This window comes from Myxine glutinosa, chromosome 1 (genome assembly GCF_964187855.1).
Source record: "Myxine glutinosa chromosome 1, kmMyxGlut1.1, whole genome shotgun sequence".
NCBI lineage: Eukaryota > Metazoa > Chordata > Myxini > Myxiniformes > Myxinidae > Myxine > Myxine glutinosa.
This window is the reverse complement of record NC_136261.1, coordinates 76,628,077-76,649,616: the sequence shown is the minus strand read 5'-3', so window position 1 is coordinate 76,649,616 and position 21,540 is coordinate 76,628,077. Positions and strand designations below refer to the sequence as shown.

Here is a 21,540-nt window from a genome sequence, read left to right as displayed (position 1 = left end):
ACAACAATTAAGCTGGAACCCTACGTAGATTTTAAGAGGCTAGCTATAGCTAAAATGGTGCTAGCTAGCTCAGCTGTGATGCTGCTTGTTTCTGATTCCATGCAGAAACTGACATCCACATGTGTGTGTGTGTGTAGCTGAGTTAACTTCTTACCTTGTTGGTTTGGATGTTGAATATCCAGCAATATCAGTTGGCATCCACGAAGATTCAGAACTATTAACGGAGGTATTGAATACATTTATGAAAATAGGAAATGGCAGTAATGGCAGGACTAATTTGCATAATAGCATGCCAGAGATACATGTGGCCACTTCAGGAATAGTTTTATTATGATCTTTGACTCTCAAAACATGGGTCTAGACACCTTATTTATTCAGTTATCTGCAATACTGGAGTCTCTTAATTGATAAAAATGTGAATATTTTGTAATGGCGGCACTAATTTGCATACTAGCATGACACAGACACATGTGATCACTTTAAGAATAGTTTTATTATGATCTTTGACCCTCAAAAGATGGGTCAAGACACCTTATTTGTTCAGTTATCTGCAATATTGGCTGAGATATAGTAAAACTAGATATTTCGATAATGGCGGCACTAATTTGCATAAAAATAATACGTGGGACATTTTGACAACTTTTTAACATAGCTCATCATTTTCTACACAATTTTTCCAATCTAGTAACACTGATTGGAAGTATATTTCTGGGGGGTGCATGATACCCCCCTCTTCCTACTAGACTACACTGTCTGTTGGAGTATCTTGTTGCCAAATGTAAATAAACTGTTTAGAAGAAATCGAATACTTTCTTTGAGTTTACTTTTTGAAAAACTGCATGAATATTGATTATCCTTTACAGACCAGTGTGCTCTATTTTAATATACATTAATGTATACTTTATTACCTCCTGCAAATGATTTATCTATTGCTCTGTCCAATGCGGTTACCAGCTTGTCATGTGGAATGTTTGTGTACAATGTAGAAAAATCAAAAGTTGAAAGACATTTTGCTTTACCCTTGTTATTAATATTGTGGACGCTGTCGATTACAGGTTTAGAATTGTCAATGATCCAGAATTTCTTAATACCAGAATAAAACTTCACTTTTTCATGGTAGTTTTTTAAGCATTTATAGATTAGTTTCATCGCCGCTGTTATACTGCCCGACAAAGGTTTCAAACTACATTCTCTACTTGCGATGATGAACCTCATCCTACAAGGGTGTTTGTGCATTTTTGGGATCCAGTAAATGAATGGTAATTTATGGTGTTTATTCGGAACTAGCAGTCTTCTCACTTTTGAGTGATTTGTATGGTGTTGTGTCAAGTCTGTTTTGTTATCGTTACTTATTTTGTAGGTCTTTGAAATTCTCGTGCCTAGGCCCAATTCTTCCAAAAGTGTTTGAATGTAGAATGTTTTACATACAAATGCAATATTATTATTTGCTTTGTAAATTGGAACAATAACATATTGTGTTTGAAGCTACACACACACACACACGCACGCATGCACGCACACACACACACACACACACACACACACGTGTGAAAATGGCTCATAGGGGTTAATAATGCTTAGAATAGAGCAGTTATTTCCTTGAATGAATGTTTAGCATAAGCGTAAAGTAATTTTGTGACATTACACATGTGTCGCTTTTGTGTCTAGTTAGATGATGTTTCCCATTCCCAATGTCTGTGTCTAAAATTACCAACATTTTTTGACACAATATTTACCATTCTGCCCTCCATAATCTGTCTTAATTTGTGTTATTTTAAAGTGCTTACTAGGCCACAAATTTTAGCCGCAAAATATGCGGCAAAATTTTTCCCATTCTCACAAAATATGTGAGAATGGGAAAATACGGGGTCATCCCGCCAGCCAGCATCTAATGGTGAGTGAGCGGGGAAGGGTGTGACGTGTCTGACGTGTCTGTCAAAGACACGTGTGACGTGTCTTTGGTGATGCCGACCTGATGGCATAAAGGTTGACTCAGAAAGAGGAGGAGATTGCCCTGACTCGAGTGGAGATAGGCTGCGCCCAATCGGTCATCGTGAACGCCTGAGTCACGCCTTGCCTTGCCAGCCATCCCTTTCTCTCTCTCGCTCTTCTCAACCAGTGGTACGAGACATCTCCCAGTCTTTTGCTGGGCTGCAAGGGACCTGATCGTTCTGACGGGCTCTGCATGGGTTTGCCCAAACAATCTATTGTCCTGTCATCCCCATTTTGCGAGCCATATTTATCCCCATTTTGGGGATAATATTTATCCCCATATTTATATTTATATTTATATTTATCCCCATATTTATCCCCGAGTCCTGTCATCCCCATTTTGCGAGCCCCATATTTACACCATCTTTATATTACGGAGTGTCTGAAGCCTTAAGGAAATAGTTATTTAAGGATCTCCCGTTCATTCGTTTGGAATTGCTGGTGCATATTGGTTGGCGGGTAAAAAGGAGTTATCATTATTTTATTATTACAAAAGTGTTTTGCTTCCTTGTTTCCCTCCCCATGACCCGTGATTGTGCATTACTAAATATTGTTTACTATTGTTGCGGATCTCGGTTGCGGCACTCCCCTTACCGAGGGGGGTTTAATCCCCTTGTCTATTACACTGGCCGTCCGAGTCCTAGCAGATATCGCACTCCTTTGCGGGGTTGAGGTTGACCAGGGTGACTGGTCAATGGAGTCCCAGATACCTTCGCCAACCTCTCCGCAAAGCAGGACAATACTCCTGCTCGAGCCACGGACAAGATGGAAGATTGCCGAGCGGTTTAGCAAGCTGCAGCTCAAGCCGTTAACAAAGGGACTAAACCCGATTTAAAGCGGTTGGCCAAATCGTGCCACAGGTACCCAATGGGGAAAAGACTAAAGCGACCGGATGAGAGGAACCAAAGAATAAGAAGGGTAAAGGAAGAACAAATATGGTTTATTAACTATCTACAAGAGGAAACGAAAGAAGGGAATATACAAGAAGAGGAAATAAAAGGACATAGGGCAACCTTATACACTCTTATATAACACGCCCATGACAATACAAACAGACTCACACGGAATGGTAGCTGGTTGGGGAGGAAGGTCCAGGCAGATGGTTCCAGGCGATGGGATGGTCCAGGCTACGGGTCCGTGGGTGAAGGACGGCTGGCAGCTTGACGTCGTTGGCGCGCGACCGGACCTTACAAACGCGAGGGGCTGGAATGCGCGTACGTACAGCGTGCCGAACGCTCTCAAAACCATGGCAGTTCGTATCGAAAACGATCGTCCCAAACGATCCTCCGCGCAATAATAATAATAATAATAATGCATTTATTTTATATAGCGCTTTTCAGGAAGCCCAAAGACGCTTTGACAGAGTGCAAAACATAACGCATAGCAAAACATAAAGACAATTGCAAAAAAAGAAGAATCAATAGGGAAATATTCAAAGCACAAAGGAGGGAGAAGGAGAGGAGATAGTCAGGGGTTAGATGCTGTGGGTTAAATGTTGAATGCAGTGTTGAACAGGTGGGTCTTGAGTGATGTTTTGAATGTGGTGAGTGAGGAGGAGTCTCTGATGGTGTGAGGTAGCGAGTTCCAGAGGGTGGGAGCAGCGATGGAGAAGGCCCTGTCCCCCCAGGATCTAAATTTGGTCCGGATGGGGGGGGTCAGGAGGTTGGTACCAGCAGAGCGGAGGTTGCGGGTGGGAGTGTGTCTGGAGAGGAGGTCAGCCAGGTAGGATGGGGCCAGGTTATGGAGGGCTTTGTAGGTCAAGAGGAGGATTTTGTACTGGATTCTCTGGGAGATGGGGAGCCAGTGAAGCTTGTAAAGGACGGGGGTGATGTGGTCACGGGTCCGGGAATGGGTGAGTAGACGGGCAGCGGAGTTCTGAATGTATTGGAGTTTATTGGTGATTGTTGAGGGTGAACCATAGAGGAGGCTATTGCAGTAGTCCAGACGGGAAGTGATGAAGGCGTGGATGAGGGTTTCTGCAGCCACAGAGGAGAGGGATGGACGGAGACGGGCGATGTTTTTCAGGTGGAAGAAGGCTGTCTTTGTGATCTGTTTAGTGTATTTGTCGAAGGAGAGGGTTTGGTCAAAGATGATGCCAAGATTCCGGATGTGAGGGGAGGTGGACACTGGGAAACCGTCGATGTTGAGGGCAAAGTTATGGGTGGAATGTTCTTATATGCAATGCAATGTTCTTATATTCGCCGCCTCTGCGCTGTTCTCTCGCATCTACCGATCTCCCCCGCATCTGCTCTCCCGTTCATCTCCGTAAAAAGGCTTCGCGCTCGCGCTTTTATTAGAAGCCTCGCGTATCAAGCCGCGTCCGCTTCGCTCCGCCTACCGGTGAACACGCCTCGGCCCGGATTGGGCACGAGGGTTCATTGTTACCTCCCCTCGTGACGCATTGATGGGGCCACGCCTATGTTCCTGGCCACTCCTCCCTTCTTCTCCAACTTGACCGCGTGCGTAATGGCGTCTTGAGAAGGGCGCTGCAGCTGGCAGAGAAGCCATATAATTTGGAGGGCGGCTTATGCCGCAATATGAATGGATTGGGAATTTGAGAAGGGGGCTAGGTTATTTGATTAATACAACGCAGATTCAACTATTGGAAACAGATCCTTACCTGAAACATAGACTAATGAAATAACGAAAGAAGAATCTATGGTGTCCTACGTGTTGCAATATGACCTAACTAGGGTGCAACCTTTACAAAGGGGGATATTTACAAGAATTATTATTTTACAAAGTGAAGGTTCTAAAAACCGTAACACAGCACCCGTCTCTCCTCCAGGCACGTCCCGTGTCAACAAAAACTTTAACTTAATGTGACACTCAGGTGTAGTAACCCTCTACTATTAACCTTACCCTGAGTGCGACAGTTTTAAAACGATTAAGTATGTCCCGCCTGCTGCGTTGCATTCTATCTAACAGATTCACGCCCACAGGATAACCGAATCACGGAATTAATTCTCAAAACTACACAATGACGGTGGGGAGCATTATTTACAAAGACACACTATTTGGTATTTACAAAACTAAACCCAGGACCTCTTCTTTTGGGAAACAAAAGCAGAGTTTTTGGAAAGAGGAAAGGTCATGCACTGCACTGCACCGGTACACCATACCCACGGGTGCTCCGAGATGCACAATTGATATTGCAGTGCAATCTCAGAGCACCAAAAGCACCACCATAAAGCACCCAATAAAAAAAAAACACAAAGCACCATCCAGTGCACACTGCACAGTTATACAGTTCAAAAAGTCACACTGGCATCCTTGCTGCACAGCCGATGTTCTGCTGGGGTCGATGTTCTGGGTGTCTCCTTGACTTGCTGCCTATTTGAGAGATAACAAAAACACAAAAAGGGCACAAAAGCATCCACTTTTTTTGTTTAATTATGGCCAGCAGGGGCCAATTAGGGTGGTCCACCTGCTTGGCATAGGTGCCACCTTTACCGTGGTCTGCAAGCAAGATTCCCCAGCAGTGGCCATGCCACAGCTGTGTGATCTATGATGTGGTGCTTGGCCACAAACGTGTGGTCCATAAGTGGGCTTGGCCACAAACGTGTGGTCCATAAGTGGTGTACCGGTCCAGGCAGGCAGGCAGCGGAGGTGCGGGCACACAACTGCGGCGCCTGCACGCTTTCCCCTCAGTGCCCAGAGAGCACGGTCCACAGGTGGGGAAGGAAGACAAAGCAGAGTTAGCGGGGTGCAAGGGCGCAAGGGTACACATCAACACAAGGTAATGCAGAGGTGAGGTGCGCAGGAGAGCGAGCGGAGAAAGCTCGTCCCTACCGTACGTCCCCCCCCCCCCCCCCCCCCCCCCGTCACCTAATCTACCCTTGCCCTTACCCCATATTTACACCATCTACAAATTTGTCGCTACGTCTTGTCTTCCCCATATCCCCCCTAATTCCAAATTCGTCCACAATCCCTCTAACCAAATTTGCCATCAATCAATTTATCACTAATCCCTCCTAAGGTGGAAGAGATGGAATAACAAGCACAATGTCACCCCCACGTCATGATGCGTCTTACATCCAAACACTGCAAAAAAAACCGGTGGTGTGGAGTCCTGTCACCTTGGTGAGTGGTTGTAGATGGTGCGAAGAGACTTTCTCCTAACTACCTTCTAAATGACTTTAACACTCTTTACTCTACCCGAGGTCTTTCCCTGCCAATCCATTGGCCATCTTACACTATGTGGTTCTAAGAACCGAACTCCCATTGACCAAACTGTGGTGTTCACCAATTTGGGGTCTCACTCCCCCGAATCTACTCCCTGTGCCCTCGCACAATTACCGGGCTGGGTCGTGTGGCGCTCCCAGCAGGTCCGCTCACCTGCACACCTCCGCCACTGCAGTTGTCTCCGAGCTTACCTGCTCCTTACCCTAACCTACCTGGGGAAGGCCCTCTGGCGCTCTCACCCCACTACCGCCCTCTCTGGCGTCGGGCTACCCGGGTCCGTCCTCCGGATCCTCGGGCCCCATTGAACAACTCTACTGGCTCCCAGAGCCTACCTGCGGCCTCACCTGGCCGACATACTAACAATGGTGGAGTGCCCATTCAATCACACTAACAGGCCACACGCCCAGCCAATCTCGTTCCACTAATGCACCCAACACAACACTTCCGTGCAACTACCCGCACCACAGATGCCAATATCCAACCACAATTTACCTACTCCCTCTACCTACTTTTAAACTACCCTCCCCGGGTACTCGTGAAGGGGTCCATCTTCCCCATCCACTCCTTTCGCACCAACCACTCCACTCCACGTATTCCACACTACTCACTCCACACCATCCATTCCATACTCCATACCATCTATTCCATACTCCATTCACTCCATGCTCCATTCACTCCAGACCATCTATTCCATACTCCATTTATTCCATGCTCCATTCACTCCAGACCATTCATTTCATCCAACCATTCTCCATACACCTGTGCTTCACCTGCACTTGCACACTCACCTGGTGCTCACACACACCTGGTGCTCACACACACCTGGTGGCACTTGCACCCTCCTTCCCTCCAGGACCATTCACTCAATACAATACACTCAACTCAATGCACAATCACACCTTTCACAATACTCTGCTCAATACACTTTCACACACACACTGCATCATCTGATCTAACTACTCCCTTCTGAAACTCGCGCTCCCCGTCTTCCCTTATACTAAGCGCTCCCACGTCGTTATAATCCACTAATCTGCTACGTCCCCTCTACAGGTACAATGTCACTACTTACATCTAATGTCTCCTAAAGTCATTTCTGAACCCTAACATTATAACCTAACCCTCCCGGGCTAGTTTTCATAGCCATACCCCATAGATCTATAGCTCCTTTGCCCGCATATACGATATGAGGGATGGTAAATCGACTATCCCTCTACACCATATACCATTTGCCATCATCACTATCGCTAATCCAGTCACTACTCTGAGCCTCTCGGTACATCAATGCATTTTCAAAGCTCGGCTTTGCGAAGCCGAGCAATGAATGCGGGTGGTTTGGTCTCCTGCGGTTGGGTCCGTCCGGCACTTGATTCAGGGGAGGAGGTTTCGTCGGGCCAAGGTTCAAAGCACCATCCCTACGCAAGGCCTTGCGCTGCCAAGCGCGATGGCCCAGCTTTGCCCGGGTGGAACGCCGCCACCACAAGGGGGCGCCGATCCGACCCCTCCTACCTCCTCTCGAACCGGGCCGCCCGCTTTGCCTAACAAAGCGCGGCACCGACTGTACAGGGCGGGGCCCAGCCTGAATCATGCACGACGCTCCGAAGAGGAGCGCTGTGACACCGATCCCGGCCGGCTCCCGCAGCACACAACGCCCGGCACGGACCGGAGGCTCGCGTCGGCTAAACGTCGGTCTGAACGCTGTCCCGTTTAACGTCGATGCTCCCCGTACATGCTCACACCACTCGTTCCGTTCTTTGCTCATACATCCCATACACTTTGTTATTGCACTCGCTCGTGCATTCTCTTTCGCTCCATACTCAGGTCTACTCATAACGCTCACCACACACTCTCGCGCACATTCTTGCGCACCCATTCTCCTCGCACACTCTATCATCCCACACTCCATTCCACACCTCTTCTCCGTTACGTCCTCCGTAACACTCACCACGGGTGTGCACTCCTGCACATACCGACTCACGCGCTCCGATGTGCCCTCCCGCACACGCTCAACCATTCCAAATGTGCATCCTCGCACCCGCTCCTCATCCATCTCACTCGTCGTTCCACTTCTACACTCCGATGTGCATTCACTCTCGCACTCGGTATCACTCCCACACTTTGTAACACACTCACTCTTCGACGCACACTTTTTCCTCACACGCGTGCCATTTTCTCTCACACAGCGCACCACAGACCTCCCACAAACGCCCGCGGTACGCTGGGATCCCAAGCGCGCGAAAATTCTTTTAGCGCCAAACATTCTCCCGCAAAATCTTTTTGCACCATATACCACCTTACTCACCTTTGGGATCCTCCTCTCCACACGCACCTGCAAATCTTTATAAGGATTAGCAAGTACGGCATCAGGATGTGAATTCAGACTTTGTATGCATTCCATCTTGATCTCCGATTTAATTCCTCTCTCTGCCGTCTCTCCAATCTCAATTTCCACTATTTCTTTGCTTTTAATTGCTTTTTCCTCGACGGCCGCCTGTTCTAATAAAATAAAATTCTCTACTTTGGCGGTCGCCGGCTTCCCCATACCCCGGGTCGCGATCTCTATACCCGTCCAGTTACCTGCGCCTTGCTCCAACTCGCTTCTCCCGTGCTCCTCGAGTTGCGCTACCCCGTCGTGTACAAATGCGACCCCCTCGCCCAACCCGCGGTTAACCTCCTTCCCACACTTTCTTACTTCATACTGGGCTTGCCCCCTCGCCAACTCCTCATTAATTTCTTTGGCTTGCCATTCATGTCCTCCAATTCGCCCCCTAATTTGCCTTCTAGCCCCCAATTTGGCTTTCTAATCGCTCCCCCATTCTATCTTCCAAATTACTCAACCCGTCTCTCAATCCCCCAATTTGGTTTCCCATCTCGTTTCTCAATCCAATTTGGTTTCCCATCTCATTTTTCAATTGCTCACTGGTACCCCTTGCTTCGTCTCTCTGCATTTCTATAGATGCTTGTAGTTGTTCTAGGAGCACATATAGGTCCCAACCCGCTGGCACCGCGGGCTCGGCTCTCGCCGCCATGTGCGAGGCGCCGCCATCTCGGGCTGCCGTGACCATGTGCGAGGCGCCGCCATCTTGTGTGCCTGCAACCCCCTCTACCACACCTTCTTCAACCCCCTCTTCCATTACCCCCAATTGTCCCCTGGGGTCCTGGGTTGCCTCTAACTCTTCCTCTATCTCCCCCACCGGCATCCGACCGCCTTGATCATCCATGGCACGATTATACTTTGGATATTATAATAAAATTTCAGCCGCTCGTAATTTTGACCAAATTTTTTCGGTGGTTTAAAAATTTGGTTCGGGTCCAATCCCACTCCTGACACCAATTGTTGTGGATCTCGGTTGCGGCACTCCCCTTACCGAGGGGGGTTTAATCCCCTCATCTATTACACTGGCCGTCCGAGTCCTAGAAGATATCGCGCTCCTTTGCGGGGTTGAGGTTGACTAGGGTGACTGGTCAATGGAGTCCCAGATACCTTCGCCAACCTCTCCGCAAAGCAGGGCGATACTCATGCTCGAGCCACGGACAAGATGGAAGATTGCCGAGCGGTTTAGCAAGCCGCAGCTCGAGCCGTTAACAAAGGGACTAAACCCGATTTAAAGCGGTTGGCCAAATCGTGCCACAGGTACTCAATGGGGAAACAACTAAAGCGACCGGATGAGAGGAACCAAAGAGTAAGAAGGGTAAAGGAAGAACAAATATGGTTTATTAACTATCTACAAGAGGAAACGAAAGAAGGGAATATACAAGAAGAGGAAATAAAAGGACATAGGGCAACCTTATACCCTCTTATATAACACGCTCATGACAATACAAACAGACTCACACGGAATGGTAGCTGGTAGGGGAGGAAGGTCCAGGCAGATGGTTCCAGGCGATGGGATGGTCCAGGCTCCGGGTCCGCGGGTGAAGGACGGCTGGCAGCTTGACATCGTTGGTGCGTGACCGGACCTTACAAACGCGAGGGGATGGAATGCGCGTACGTACAGCGTGCCGAACGCTCTCAAAACCACGGCAGTTCGTATCGAAAACGATCGTCCCAAACGATCCTCCGCGCAATGTTCTTATATTCGCCGCCTCTGTGCTGTTCTCTCGCATCTACCGATCTCCCCCGCATCTGCTCTCCCGTTCATCCTCGTAAAAAGGCTTCACGCTCGCGCTTTTATTAGAAGCCTCGCGTATCAAGCCGCGTCCGCTTCGCTCCGCCTACCGGTGAACACGCCTCGGCCCGGATTGGTCACGAGGGTTCATTGTTACCTCCCCTCGTGACGCATTGATGGGGCCACGCCTATGTTCCTGGCCGCTCCTCCCTTCTTCTCCAACTTGACCGCGTGCGTAATGGCGTCTTGAGAAGGGCGCTGCAGCTGGCAGAGAAGCCATATAATTTGGAGGGCGGCTTACGCCGCAATATGAATGAATTGGGAATTTAAGAAGGGGGCTAGGTTATTTGATTAATACAACGCAGATTCAACTATTGGAAACAGATCCTTACCTGAAACATAGACTAATGAAATAACTAAAGAAGAATCTATGGCAGGGGTCGGCAACCTTAGGCACGCGTGCCACCATTGGCACGCGGCAGCGTAATCATTGGCACACTGGCGAAAGCAGAGCCCTCTCTGCTGCATGCCAAATCACCTCTTGAACAGCCATTGGCTGTTGCGCATTTCACTATAACAGTATTCCAGTGTGATGGTGCAGGGTGATGAGGTAGATGGATCAGAGCAGAGTCACCATTCCAATTCCAAATTATTTTACTGGAATAATAAATCAAAGATGCACAACATGAGATGCCGGCCTCGCGCATTCAAACACAATATTCGCGGCAACCGGATGTGCTGTAAGAACAGTGGTGTTGTTCACAGCAGATGGTCCGAGGCTGCATCTCCACTCATTATTATTATTCGGACTGGTTTCTGAGTTTTAATATTAATCTCATCATTATTCTGAATTGTATAATAATCATAGATATAAAATAGGAGATGCAGGCTTGGTGCCTTCCAATATGCTGTTTGCAGCAACCTGAGGTGATGTAAGAGCGACTGTGTGTTAACACCCGGTGGTCAGCGGCTGCATCTCCACTCTTTGTTATCATTCAGGCCACCTTCTGCGTTTTAATATTAATCTCGTTATTATTTTGAGTTTTTTTATGGGGTGGTAGTAATGAAAATGGGGGTAGTAGTTTTTCTCGTAACACGCGGCCTGTCTTATTTCGTTTGATTGACGGTACGGCCTCCCGCTCACATTTCCCACAGGAATTGCAGTGAAGCGGTTCAGGTTCGGTAGATGATGGCAACCCCGCTAGCTAAGAAAGCTGAAGTAAAGGTTCGGGCATTCCAGCCCTCATGGACAGAAGAGTGGGGTTTTGTTTTTCAGAAGGACCGTGCTGTGTGTACTTTATGTTTTGAAAATGTTGTTTGTCGAACGTCGAGTGTTAAGCGCCATTTTGAGACAAAGCACGAGAAAACTTTCAAAGATCAGGCAGACAAGGCAGAATCCATAAAACGTGCCGTGTCCAGGTATGGGAAGCAAGCCAACACCCTCAAAATCTTTGCCATTGCTAAAAACCATGCGACTGAAGCAAGCTATCGCATTGCTCATTGCATTGCGAAACGTGGAAAGCCATTCACTGATGGCGAATATATTAAGGAGGCTTTTCTCTGTAGCTCAGAGTTTCTGTTTGAAGGCTTACCAAACAAAGAGACAATCAAATCAAGAATAAAAGATATTCCCATGTCAATTAGAAGTATTGAGCGACGCATCGAAGAAATGGCAGAAAATGTCAGCGCGCAGCAAATAGCTGGGTTAAAAGATGCTGTGGTATTTAGCATTGCACTTGACGAGAGCGTGGACGTGAATGACATACCACGTTTGGCAGTCATGGCAAGATACTGTGATTCGACTGTAAGAGAGGAACTCTGCTGCTTAAAGCCAATGTCGGACACAACAAAAGGTGAGGACATAGCCAAGGTGTTTATGGAACATTTTGAGGAGCGATGGATTGACATCAGGAAGACTTTTGCAGTGACAACAAATGGCGCCCCTGTCATGGTCAGGAAACAGAGGGGAGCTGTCAGATTAATTGAGGAAAACGTCGGTCACCGCATCTTGAAACGCCACTGCATAATACACCAAGAAAACCTCTGTGCAAAGATGTCAAATTCAAATCTTAATGAGGTTATGGCTACGGTCGTAAAGGTTATTAACTTCCTAGTTAAGCGATCTGCTCTGACACACCGACAGTTCCAGTCCCTGCTCGAGGAAATGGACTGCACATATAAAGATATCCCTCTCCACTCAGCGGTTAGGTGGCGAAGCTGCGGAAAAGTTTTGGAGCAGTTTGTCAGCTGCTTTGATGCCATCAAGGCCTTCCTGGCTGAAAAGGGCCAAAACTACCCAGAACTCGAGGACGAGAAGTGGGTTGTGAAACTTATGTTTCTCACGGATATTACGGGACACCTCAACGAGCTCAATCTCCGACTGCAAGGTGCAGGGCAAACTGTTTTGGACATGTTCGACACATGGACGATTTTGTCGGCAAGCTAGCAATCTTTTCAAGCGATGTTGCTACCTCCACTTTCTGCTACTTCAGACACGTAAGGGAGCTGTCCTCGCAGCACAGCATCAGCACCGCTGAAATGTGCAAATACATGAGCGAGCTTGAGTCGGAGTTCACAACACGATTTGGGGACTTTCAGAAGTATGGACCCATGTTCTCTTTCTTGATCAAGCCAGACAGCTTTGATGGACACGAATTGGATTTATCTCTGATAGACTGGTTGGATGCACAGGACATGGAAATGCAGCAGATTGAGCTGAAGAGTTCAACACTATGGGTGACTAAGTTTGCAGAGCTGCGGAAACGACTAGAAACCATGGCAGTGCAAGATTACGGAACCTGCATCTTCACCTGCTGGACATCCGCGCCGAAGAAGTTCAGCTGTCTCTGGAACGTTGCACTGACTTTGCTGTCAGTCTTCGGGTCAACGTACCTCTGTGAGCAGATATTCTCACACATGAAGAACGTGCTCAGCCCCTCCCACAGTCGTTTGACAACCGACCACTCCGAAGCCTGTGCGCAACTTAAGTGACTAACTACAACCCCCAGATAATGGAGCTCAGCAAAGGAAAGCAGGGCCAGGGATCACACTGACTGGTAGGCATCTGTTTATTTGTAGTACACATGGGTTTGCATATGTAGCCGTTTGTCCATCTCTTTTTTTCCAACTCAGATGTGGATGTTTTCATGAGGATGGCAGCATTCTTGTATAGTACTGGTATTTCTGTTTGATACACTTTATTCTCCCTTTTTGACATTTGTTTCCAATGCAATACTTTGTAAATGAGTTACTGAAAGCAGTGTTTTGAAATGGGGTCCATGCATATAATTTGTAACCTCATTGGGGACAAATTTTACAATGATAAAATGATCATTGTAATGTCCTGATTATGAGAGATAAATGTTTCTTTAAAATGTTGTTGCTATGCATGTAGCCTATATGGATGGAATAAAATTCCATGTCTGTTGGAAATATTTTTTTTATGTGGTGTCATTATTAAACTTAATGTTAAACTTAATGTTGATATGGCACACTAATTAACAAGAACATTTCAAACTGGCACTTCATGTCAAAAAGGTTGCCGACCCCTGATCTATGGTGTCCTACGTGTTGCAATATGACCTAACTAGGGTGCAACCTTTACAAAGGGGGATATTTACAAGAATTATTATTTTACAAAGTGAAGGTTGTAAAAACCGTAACAATATACTTGGTCTTAGGGTGAATTCGGACTGAGGTGGTCGCTTCATTTGGTGGTTACAAGAGACGCATTGAGGAATTAATTGGTGGCGGTTCTCCACACTGAATAGAAGACTAGGTCACGTGTTTTAGGTTCCTCGGCCTAATTCGATCCAAACACGTGGCTCATATTGCACGTGGTGCAATGCAAACACGTGGTGCAATGCTCACCCGATTCAGGCTCCCCAATCTGCACGGTAGCACGGCTATTTGACACGAGATCCCTCAAGGGGGAGGAGGGAATTGCAGGTAATCAGCCAGTAACTGTGCGAGAACAATGCATGCGGTTTAAGACTCGTAAGAATGATGACAGATTTTGGGTTTGGGGAAGAGAAGAGTGGGTGGGACAAGAGCGAAGTGGAAAGTCTGTCTCACAGACGTATGATGTGGTTGAAATTGTCTTGAAAAGTGGTAGAGGCTGAATGAGAATAACAAAATGCTTTAATCAATCTATATATATAAAACACAGTTTGTGTGTGTGTAATGTTACCGATAGACTCCTAAACGGAGAGGCTCACGTGCTTGATATTTGGCATAGACATGGCCATTGAGCCTGGAAAGGACATGGCCTACCTCAAAATATTTGACGAGATCCATATTTTTTATTCATATTTACCTCAGTGCATTTCAGCGAGGAACATTCTACACGGAATCTCAGCCGGTGCTAGAGCAGCTCGCTGATTCGCTCAGAGCGATCACGTGATGTTCCATCCCCGCCGCCAGACCATTGAACTGAAAATACATAGAATGACCATTGCCATTCACACCATATAGGTGGAGATGCAGCTACCGGGCGCCATCTTGGTTGGCACTCGATGCTGGGCGATGGTGATTTCCGTCACGCGTTTGCACGTAATTCAGAGCGAAAGGCGATTGCGTTTTTTCACCTTTTGTACGATCGTGTTTTGTGTCGATTTTGTGCGATATGAATTAAACGTCTTTGAAACAGCTGTGAAACGTCTTTCCACAACCCTTCCGTAACCGATTGGAGCAGTTTATTGCCGCATAAAATGGCATTTAACAGTTGTCTGGCTTTTAAAATCTGGGACACGTTCAAAACAAACGAGATCCGCGAAGTGAGTTGGTCGAGTCGTGCTAACCAAGATGGCGACATGGCGGCTACACTTTTCACGGAGTATGAGTATATATTTTCAATTCAGTGCGCCCGACTCACTCACGTACTTGATTTGTGGCATAGACATGGCCATTGGGCCTTCACGGTGTAATTTGTGCGAGGCTTTTGTTCGAGTGAGCTTGAGTTGAGAGGGCGAATGTACGGTTGGGAATGTACGGGTCTCCCTTCCCCCGCCCGGCAACGCCGGTACTGGAGGGCGTCACAGGATCGGTGAGTCTCCAAAAGCCGCTTTGTGCTGTTGTTGCGAAGATGCAGGACGATGTCGCGATTGTTGTGCTGCTCTCCTACCATGAGAACTGCAACGTCATTGTTGACTGGCCCTCCCCTTCCTCCCCTACCCTTCCCCTCCCCTCCCCCCCTCCATCCTCCCCATCCCCCCTCCCATTCCCTTCCCTCCTCCTCCTCCCTTTCCCCCCTCCCCCTCCCCTTCCCCCTCCCCCTACCCTTCCCCCCTCCCCTTCCCTCTCCCTTCCCCCTCCACCCTACCCCCTCCCCTTCCCCCCTCCCCCCTTCCCCCTCCTCCCCTCCCCCTCCCCTTCACCCCTCCCCTTCCCCCTCTCCCTCCCCTTCCCCCCTCCCCCCCTCCTTCCCCTTCCCTCCTCCCTCTCCCCCCTCCCCCCTCCCCTCCCCCTCCCCCCCTTCCCCCTCCCCTCCCCCTCCCCCCCTTCCCCCTCCCCTCCCCCCCCCTTCCCCCTCCCCTCCCCCTCCCCTCCCCTTCCCCCCTCCCCCCTCCCCCTCCCCTTCCCCCCTCCCCCCTCCCCTCCCCTTCCCTCTCTCCCCTCCCCTTACCCCCTCCCCCCTCCCCTCCCCTTCCCTCCTCCCTCTCCCCTTCCCTCCTCCCTCTCCCCTCCCCCTCCCCCTCTCTTTCCCCCCTCCCCCTACCCTTCCCCCCTCCCTTTCCCCCTCCACCCTACCCACTCCCCCCCTCCCCCTCCCTTTCCCCCCTATTGATTTGTTTGTGAAGTAAATGTCAGCTTTCACGAGCCTCGATTCAGTATACAAAAAAAAAAAAAAAAAAACCCCTTCCCCCTCCCCTTTCCCTTCCCCCTCCCCCCTCCCCCCTATCCCTCCCCCTCCCCCCCCCCTCCCCCCCGTTCCCCTTCCCCCTCCCCTCCCCCGCCCGGCAATGCCGGGTACTTCTGCTAGTACATCATGTACCAAAGTATTTTTTTTGCACATAGAGATGGTGAATCCCTGGTGTTGGGCTAGCGGCTAGGGTGCCGGCTTAGGATCCAAGGATCCTGGGTTCGAATCCCGGTCGATCGCTGAATTAATGCCAGGGGGGTTGACTCAGCCTGTCATCCTTCCGAGGTCGGCTAATTGAGTACCAGTTCACTGGTAATTCCCTGTTTGTCGTTAAAGGCGGCAAAAAGGGTTGGCGTCAGGAAAGGCATCCGGCCGTAAAACATTGCTTCAAATAGGGGACCGAAAAACAACAACAACCACGGTTCCCGAAAAAGGCCAACCCCCGCTTTGCGGGGAAAAATGGCCTCTAAAGGTGTTTTTTTTTATAGAGATGGTATGTAATCTTTGTGATGTGATATTTAATACAAGTTGCATAATACTGTACAGCTCACCTCTGATTCTATGCCCTGCTTCTGAAATTTTTAAAATGACTTATCTTTAATGTTACCATGAAAACTAAGGCTTAATCAATATTTTCCAGACCCTACACCACATACTATGTACATTTTTGATAATCCAGATATAATTGCGACTAAATGGCAGTATAATGAGCTGCAAAGATACATCAGAAAATGCACAGCAACTAAATAAAACCTGAAAATAAAAAAAGACCATTTTGCATGTTTATGACATCATAATTGTATGCAAATTAGCTCCACAATTGCAATAAAGGACACCATTGTGTAGACTGTAGAATGTAGAGTATGGTAAGATATTTGATTCAACACCAGAATTGTGTTTACTAGGGCATGCCCGTACGTGGGTGCCCGTTCCTTGCCAAAAAAAAAAAAAAACGCTACCCGTACGCTCTACCCCGCCCGTACGCCCGTACGCCCGTAAACAAAAAAAACAACGCTCTTCGCTTCCGCCCTTCGCTCTGGGAGAAATAATGCGCATAAGAAATAGAGAAATTATTATTTTCTCCGGAAGAAATCGAATTACGAACCGTAATGGCGCACACGCTCGGCTCGGCTCGCAACAACGCGTTCTGTGATTGGCTGCCGGAAGTGAAGTCTTCACTGTCCGGAAGGTCGCAAATCGCAGTTACGATGAATCGCAAATTAGTTTTATTTAGTTTTAAAACATAGTTTAACGGCAACATAGTTTTCCAACGTGAAATAAATGAATACGCTCTCAAATGTGCCGTCCGAGGCAGAGTCTGTTCGCCACGTTCGGCACACGTGATAGCTCGCTGCTCTCTGATTGGTTGAATCGTTTTTTGGACATAGCTCGGTAACTACTTGTCCGATTAATATGAAACCTTGAAAAGGCACATCCTCGGGTCCCCAGCAATATACCTGGCAAGTTTAAAGTATATCGGACCCGTGGTTGTCGAGAAACAGCGGTCACAGACATACATACATACATACATACATACATACATACATACATACATACACACAGAGATTACTGGAATTATAGATAGATTGCTTCTATAACTAGAACGTCACTCAGTAGAACGCATACTCCCACCGTGGGTCAAGTTGGAATAATACGTTTTGTTTAACATCCCCTCTCCCCAAAACAATAAATGAAAAAGAAAGTAAGCCCTAAGTGTCAGAGAATTTATTTTGATATATCTCGGAATTAGAGGAGAAAAACATAATTTGAGAATAAGAATAAAAGCTTTAATGCAGGAAAACAGAAAAAAAAATTCCCCAAAAAAAATCCCCAAAAACTTCCTGGATCGGGAATAATATCCTGAGCTTCACCAAAAACTAATCAATTCTTCCTTATCCCAAGGGCAATCATCCCACCAACTTTCATCCAAATCCATTTCGAACTTTTCCAGATATCTTGTTCACAAACACAAGAACACACACATGGATGGACACGATCTAATGCATTACTCCCTGGCGGGAGTAATAAGAAAGTTATGAGTTCGAACGAATTTAAAGTCATTTTTGGTGGTTACCATGGAAACGGCTCTGTAAAAAATAATTGTACCACTTTCATACCGTACATCTACCTGGTGATGACCCTCATAGACCCCCCCCCCCCCCCCCCCCTAACAGCTGGTACCATTGACATTTTTCTATCTGACCACTTGTGCAAGGGTGTTGAATTCAGATTTAGCTGGTAGACTGCATTTCAAAAGGATTTTTCTTCTTCTTTCCCATTGCTGCAGAAAGCAAAATGCTACAATTTAGGGTCATTATTACTCACCAGATTAACTGGGTGAGCAAGCGTTTATTTTCCTTCAGGAACTATGAAAGCATCCCTTTGATTTGGAGTTGGAGTTATTACTCCCGCCAGGGAGTAATGCATTCGATCGTGTCCGTCCGTGTGTGTGTTCTTGTGTTTATGAACAAGATATCTGGAAAAGTTCTAAACGGATTTGGATGAAAGTTGGTGGGATGATTGCCCTTGGGATAAGGAAGAATTGATTAGTTTTTGGTGAAGCTCAGGATATTATTCCGGATCCACGAAAAAAAATTGGGAATTTTTTTTTCTGTTTTACTGCATTAAAGCTTTTATTCTTATTCTTAAATTATGTTTTTCTCCTCTAATTCCGAGATATATCAAAATTAATTCTTTGACAGTTAGGGCCTACTTTCTTTTTCATTTATTGTTTTGTGGAGAGGGGATGTTAAACAAAACGTATTATTCCAACTTGACCCACGGCGGGAGTATGTGCTCTACTGAGTGGCGTTCTAGTTTAATATTGTTTTGATTCGTTGTGAAACTGATTGACTCGATCCATGATTGTTTTCATTTTTCAGTCAACCGACCATCTCGGCGATTGTCTGCCATGGAGGATGAACTGCTGGGTGACTGTGCTCGGTTTGTTGACTGGAATGTCATGCCTCGTGGCATTTCTCGCCCCTCACCGGAAGATGTTCCTCTGCCCATCACGGAGGTCCGGCAACTAAAGCAACAAGCCAGGTGCGACTGGATTTTTGTCCGTCAACATGACTAAAAACAATACAATTTGCTGCTTGAGTGACTGATTGATTAGAGGGTTGGTTTGCTACAACCTGTTATTACCCACCGCAAGCGAAGCAAAAAGTGGTGTTAAGCAATTGATTTATGTCCGTCCGTCTGTCCGTCTTATTAGTTTATGTGTGATCGTTGGTTTATGATCGAGAAACAACTTGTTTAAATCAAATGTTATATTTACCTCCGCTACCAAAAGTGGATGGAGGTTATGTTTTCACCCCTGTCTTCTGTCTGTCTGTCTATTTGCTGTGTTGTCCACAGCTTTGTATATAATCGTACCTCAATGGTGTGTGTGTGTGTGTGTGTGTGTGTGTGTGTGTGTGTGTGTGTGTGTGTATGTGTGTGTGTGTGTGTGTGTGTGTGTGTGTGTGTGTGTGTGTGTGTGTGTGTGTGTGTGTGTGTGTGTGTGTGTGTGTGTGTGTGTGTGTGTGTGTGTGTGTGTGTTTATGACAATAGGTTGTGTAGGGAAAGGCTGCTCGTTTTTGAAATATAAATTGATGTCGAATTGTACATACATTGCGCAAATCGCCTTCATTCCAGGTTACCTGCAAATACACCAAGGCACACCATGTATGCCCGATATTGGTCACTTGTAACCACACACTGTGGTTATTCCATCTGGGCCACATTGATATACCATCCCCGTAAAAAACTCCGAGACCGGTCCCAAAATATGCATTCATGATGAACAGTTTCCCGTCTCAGATCGACATGAATGTTATGATCACCGTCCACCAATAAAGCGCGACTTGAACATAAACAGTTCCCATCACCGAATAAATCTCCTTCAAGAAAAATCTCTGTTTGGAGCAGTAAATATCACCATTTTACAACAAACGTAACTTTCACACAATATATTACCTTCACAACAACAACAACAGCGACACCTCCAATGAGAGGATCACTCTGGAAAAATTAATATTACCTTGAAGCGCGATGCTGCGCGCGCTAATGCTTACGCAAGGAGCAAGCGGACAACGCGGTTCATAAAAGTCTTTATTGAAAGTACTCAAACTGCAGCACTAAGCTGCTCAGGGCTGCGCGCCCCGTGTATATCGTGAGACCACGCCTCTCTCCCTGGCGTGGCCCATCCCCACTTGGTGTGCGGGGTGATGTCACCACGTCAGTGCTTTCGTGTCCGCCACACGCGCCCCCCCAGAATCCCCGCGCACCTGAAGGGTCAGTTTGCGGGGCAAACGGATGACCCGGCCGAAGCGCCCCCTGGCGACTGGCGGCATCTGGGATGCAGGGATGCCATCTGGGATGCCTCCGGCTGCAGGACCGGGGGGCGGCGGGGCTGGGCGGTGCCGGGGGTCCGCCCGCAGGGGGGCGGTGCCGGGGGTCCGCCCGCAGGGGGGCGGCCCCGACGCGGGGGTCAGGCCACTGGCAGTGGATGGTCCACGTCGAGGTGGGCCGGCTTGAGGCGGTCTACAGAAACGCGGTCAGGAGTACCGCCGATGTCCAGGGTGAAGTGCTTCGCCCCGGTCTCCAGCACGCGGAAAGGCCCGTCGTACGGGGGCCGCAGTGGTGTCCGGTGGGCATCGTGGCGGACGAAGACGTACTCCGCCGTGCGAAGCTCCGGGGCGACGTGCGTCGGTGGGTGCCCGTGGCATGCCGTTGGCACCGGGGCGAACCTCTGGGCGGTCTCTTGCAGAGCGGAGCGCTGCTGTGCCGCGGACCATGGTGCCGTGGAGTCGGGGAGGAACTCGCCCGGCACCCGCAGCGGTTGCCCGAAGACCAACTCCGCCGCGGATGCGCGCAGGTCCTCCTTGGGCGCCGTCCGGAGGCCCAGCAGGACCCAGGGGAGCCTGTCGACCCAGCCGCCGTCGCGGAGCGCGGCCTTCAATGAGCGGTGAAATCGCTCACACAGGCCGTTAGCCTGGTGGTGGTAGGCCGTGGTTCGGTGCAGCCGGACCCCGAGCCCCTGCGCGACCGCCCCCCAGAGCTCCGAGGTGAACTGGGGGCCGCGGTCGGACGAGATGTCTGAGGGGGCGCCGAACCGGGCGACCCAGGTGGCGATGAAAGCCTGCGCGACATCCGCCGCCGTCGTCGACGCCAAGGGCACGGCCTCCGGCCACCGGGTGGTGCGGTCCACCATGGTAAGGACGTGGGTGAAACCCCGCGAGGGGGGCAGAGGTCCCACCAGGTCCACGTGGACGTGGTCAAACCGGCGTTCCGGCACCGTGAACGGGGCCAACGGGGCCTGGGTGTGCCGGTGCACCTTGGCGCGCTGGCACGCGAGGCACGTCCTGGCCCAGCCGCGGACGGCCTTCCGGAGGCCATGCCAGACGAACTTGT

The 21,540-nt window shown here is 48.5% G+C and overlaps 1 protein-coding gene across 7 annotated transcripts in view; it reads left to right on the top strand.

Moving 5' to 3' along the window:
• TBC1D24 (TBC1 domain family member 24) overlaps positions 1-21,540 on the top strand; it is a 102,564-nt gene that overhangs the window by 11,400 nt on the left and 69,624 nt on the right. For all 7 annotated transcript variants that reach the window (XR_010984087.2, XR_010984082.2, XR_010984085.2 and 4 more), the window contains exon 2: positions 19,026-19,188. Coding sequence is in view for 3 of the 7 variants with exons in the window: in XM_068113505.2 (XP_067969606.2) it covers positions 19,055-19,188 (134 nt within the window). In the remaining 4 variants the exon portion in view is untranslated. The remainder of the gene's footprint in view (positions 1-19,025; positions 19,189-21,540) is intronic.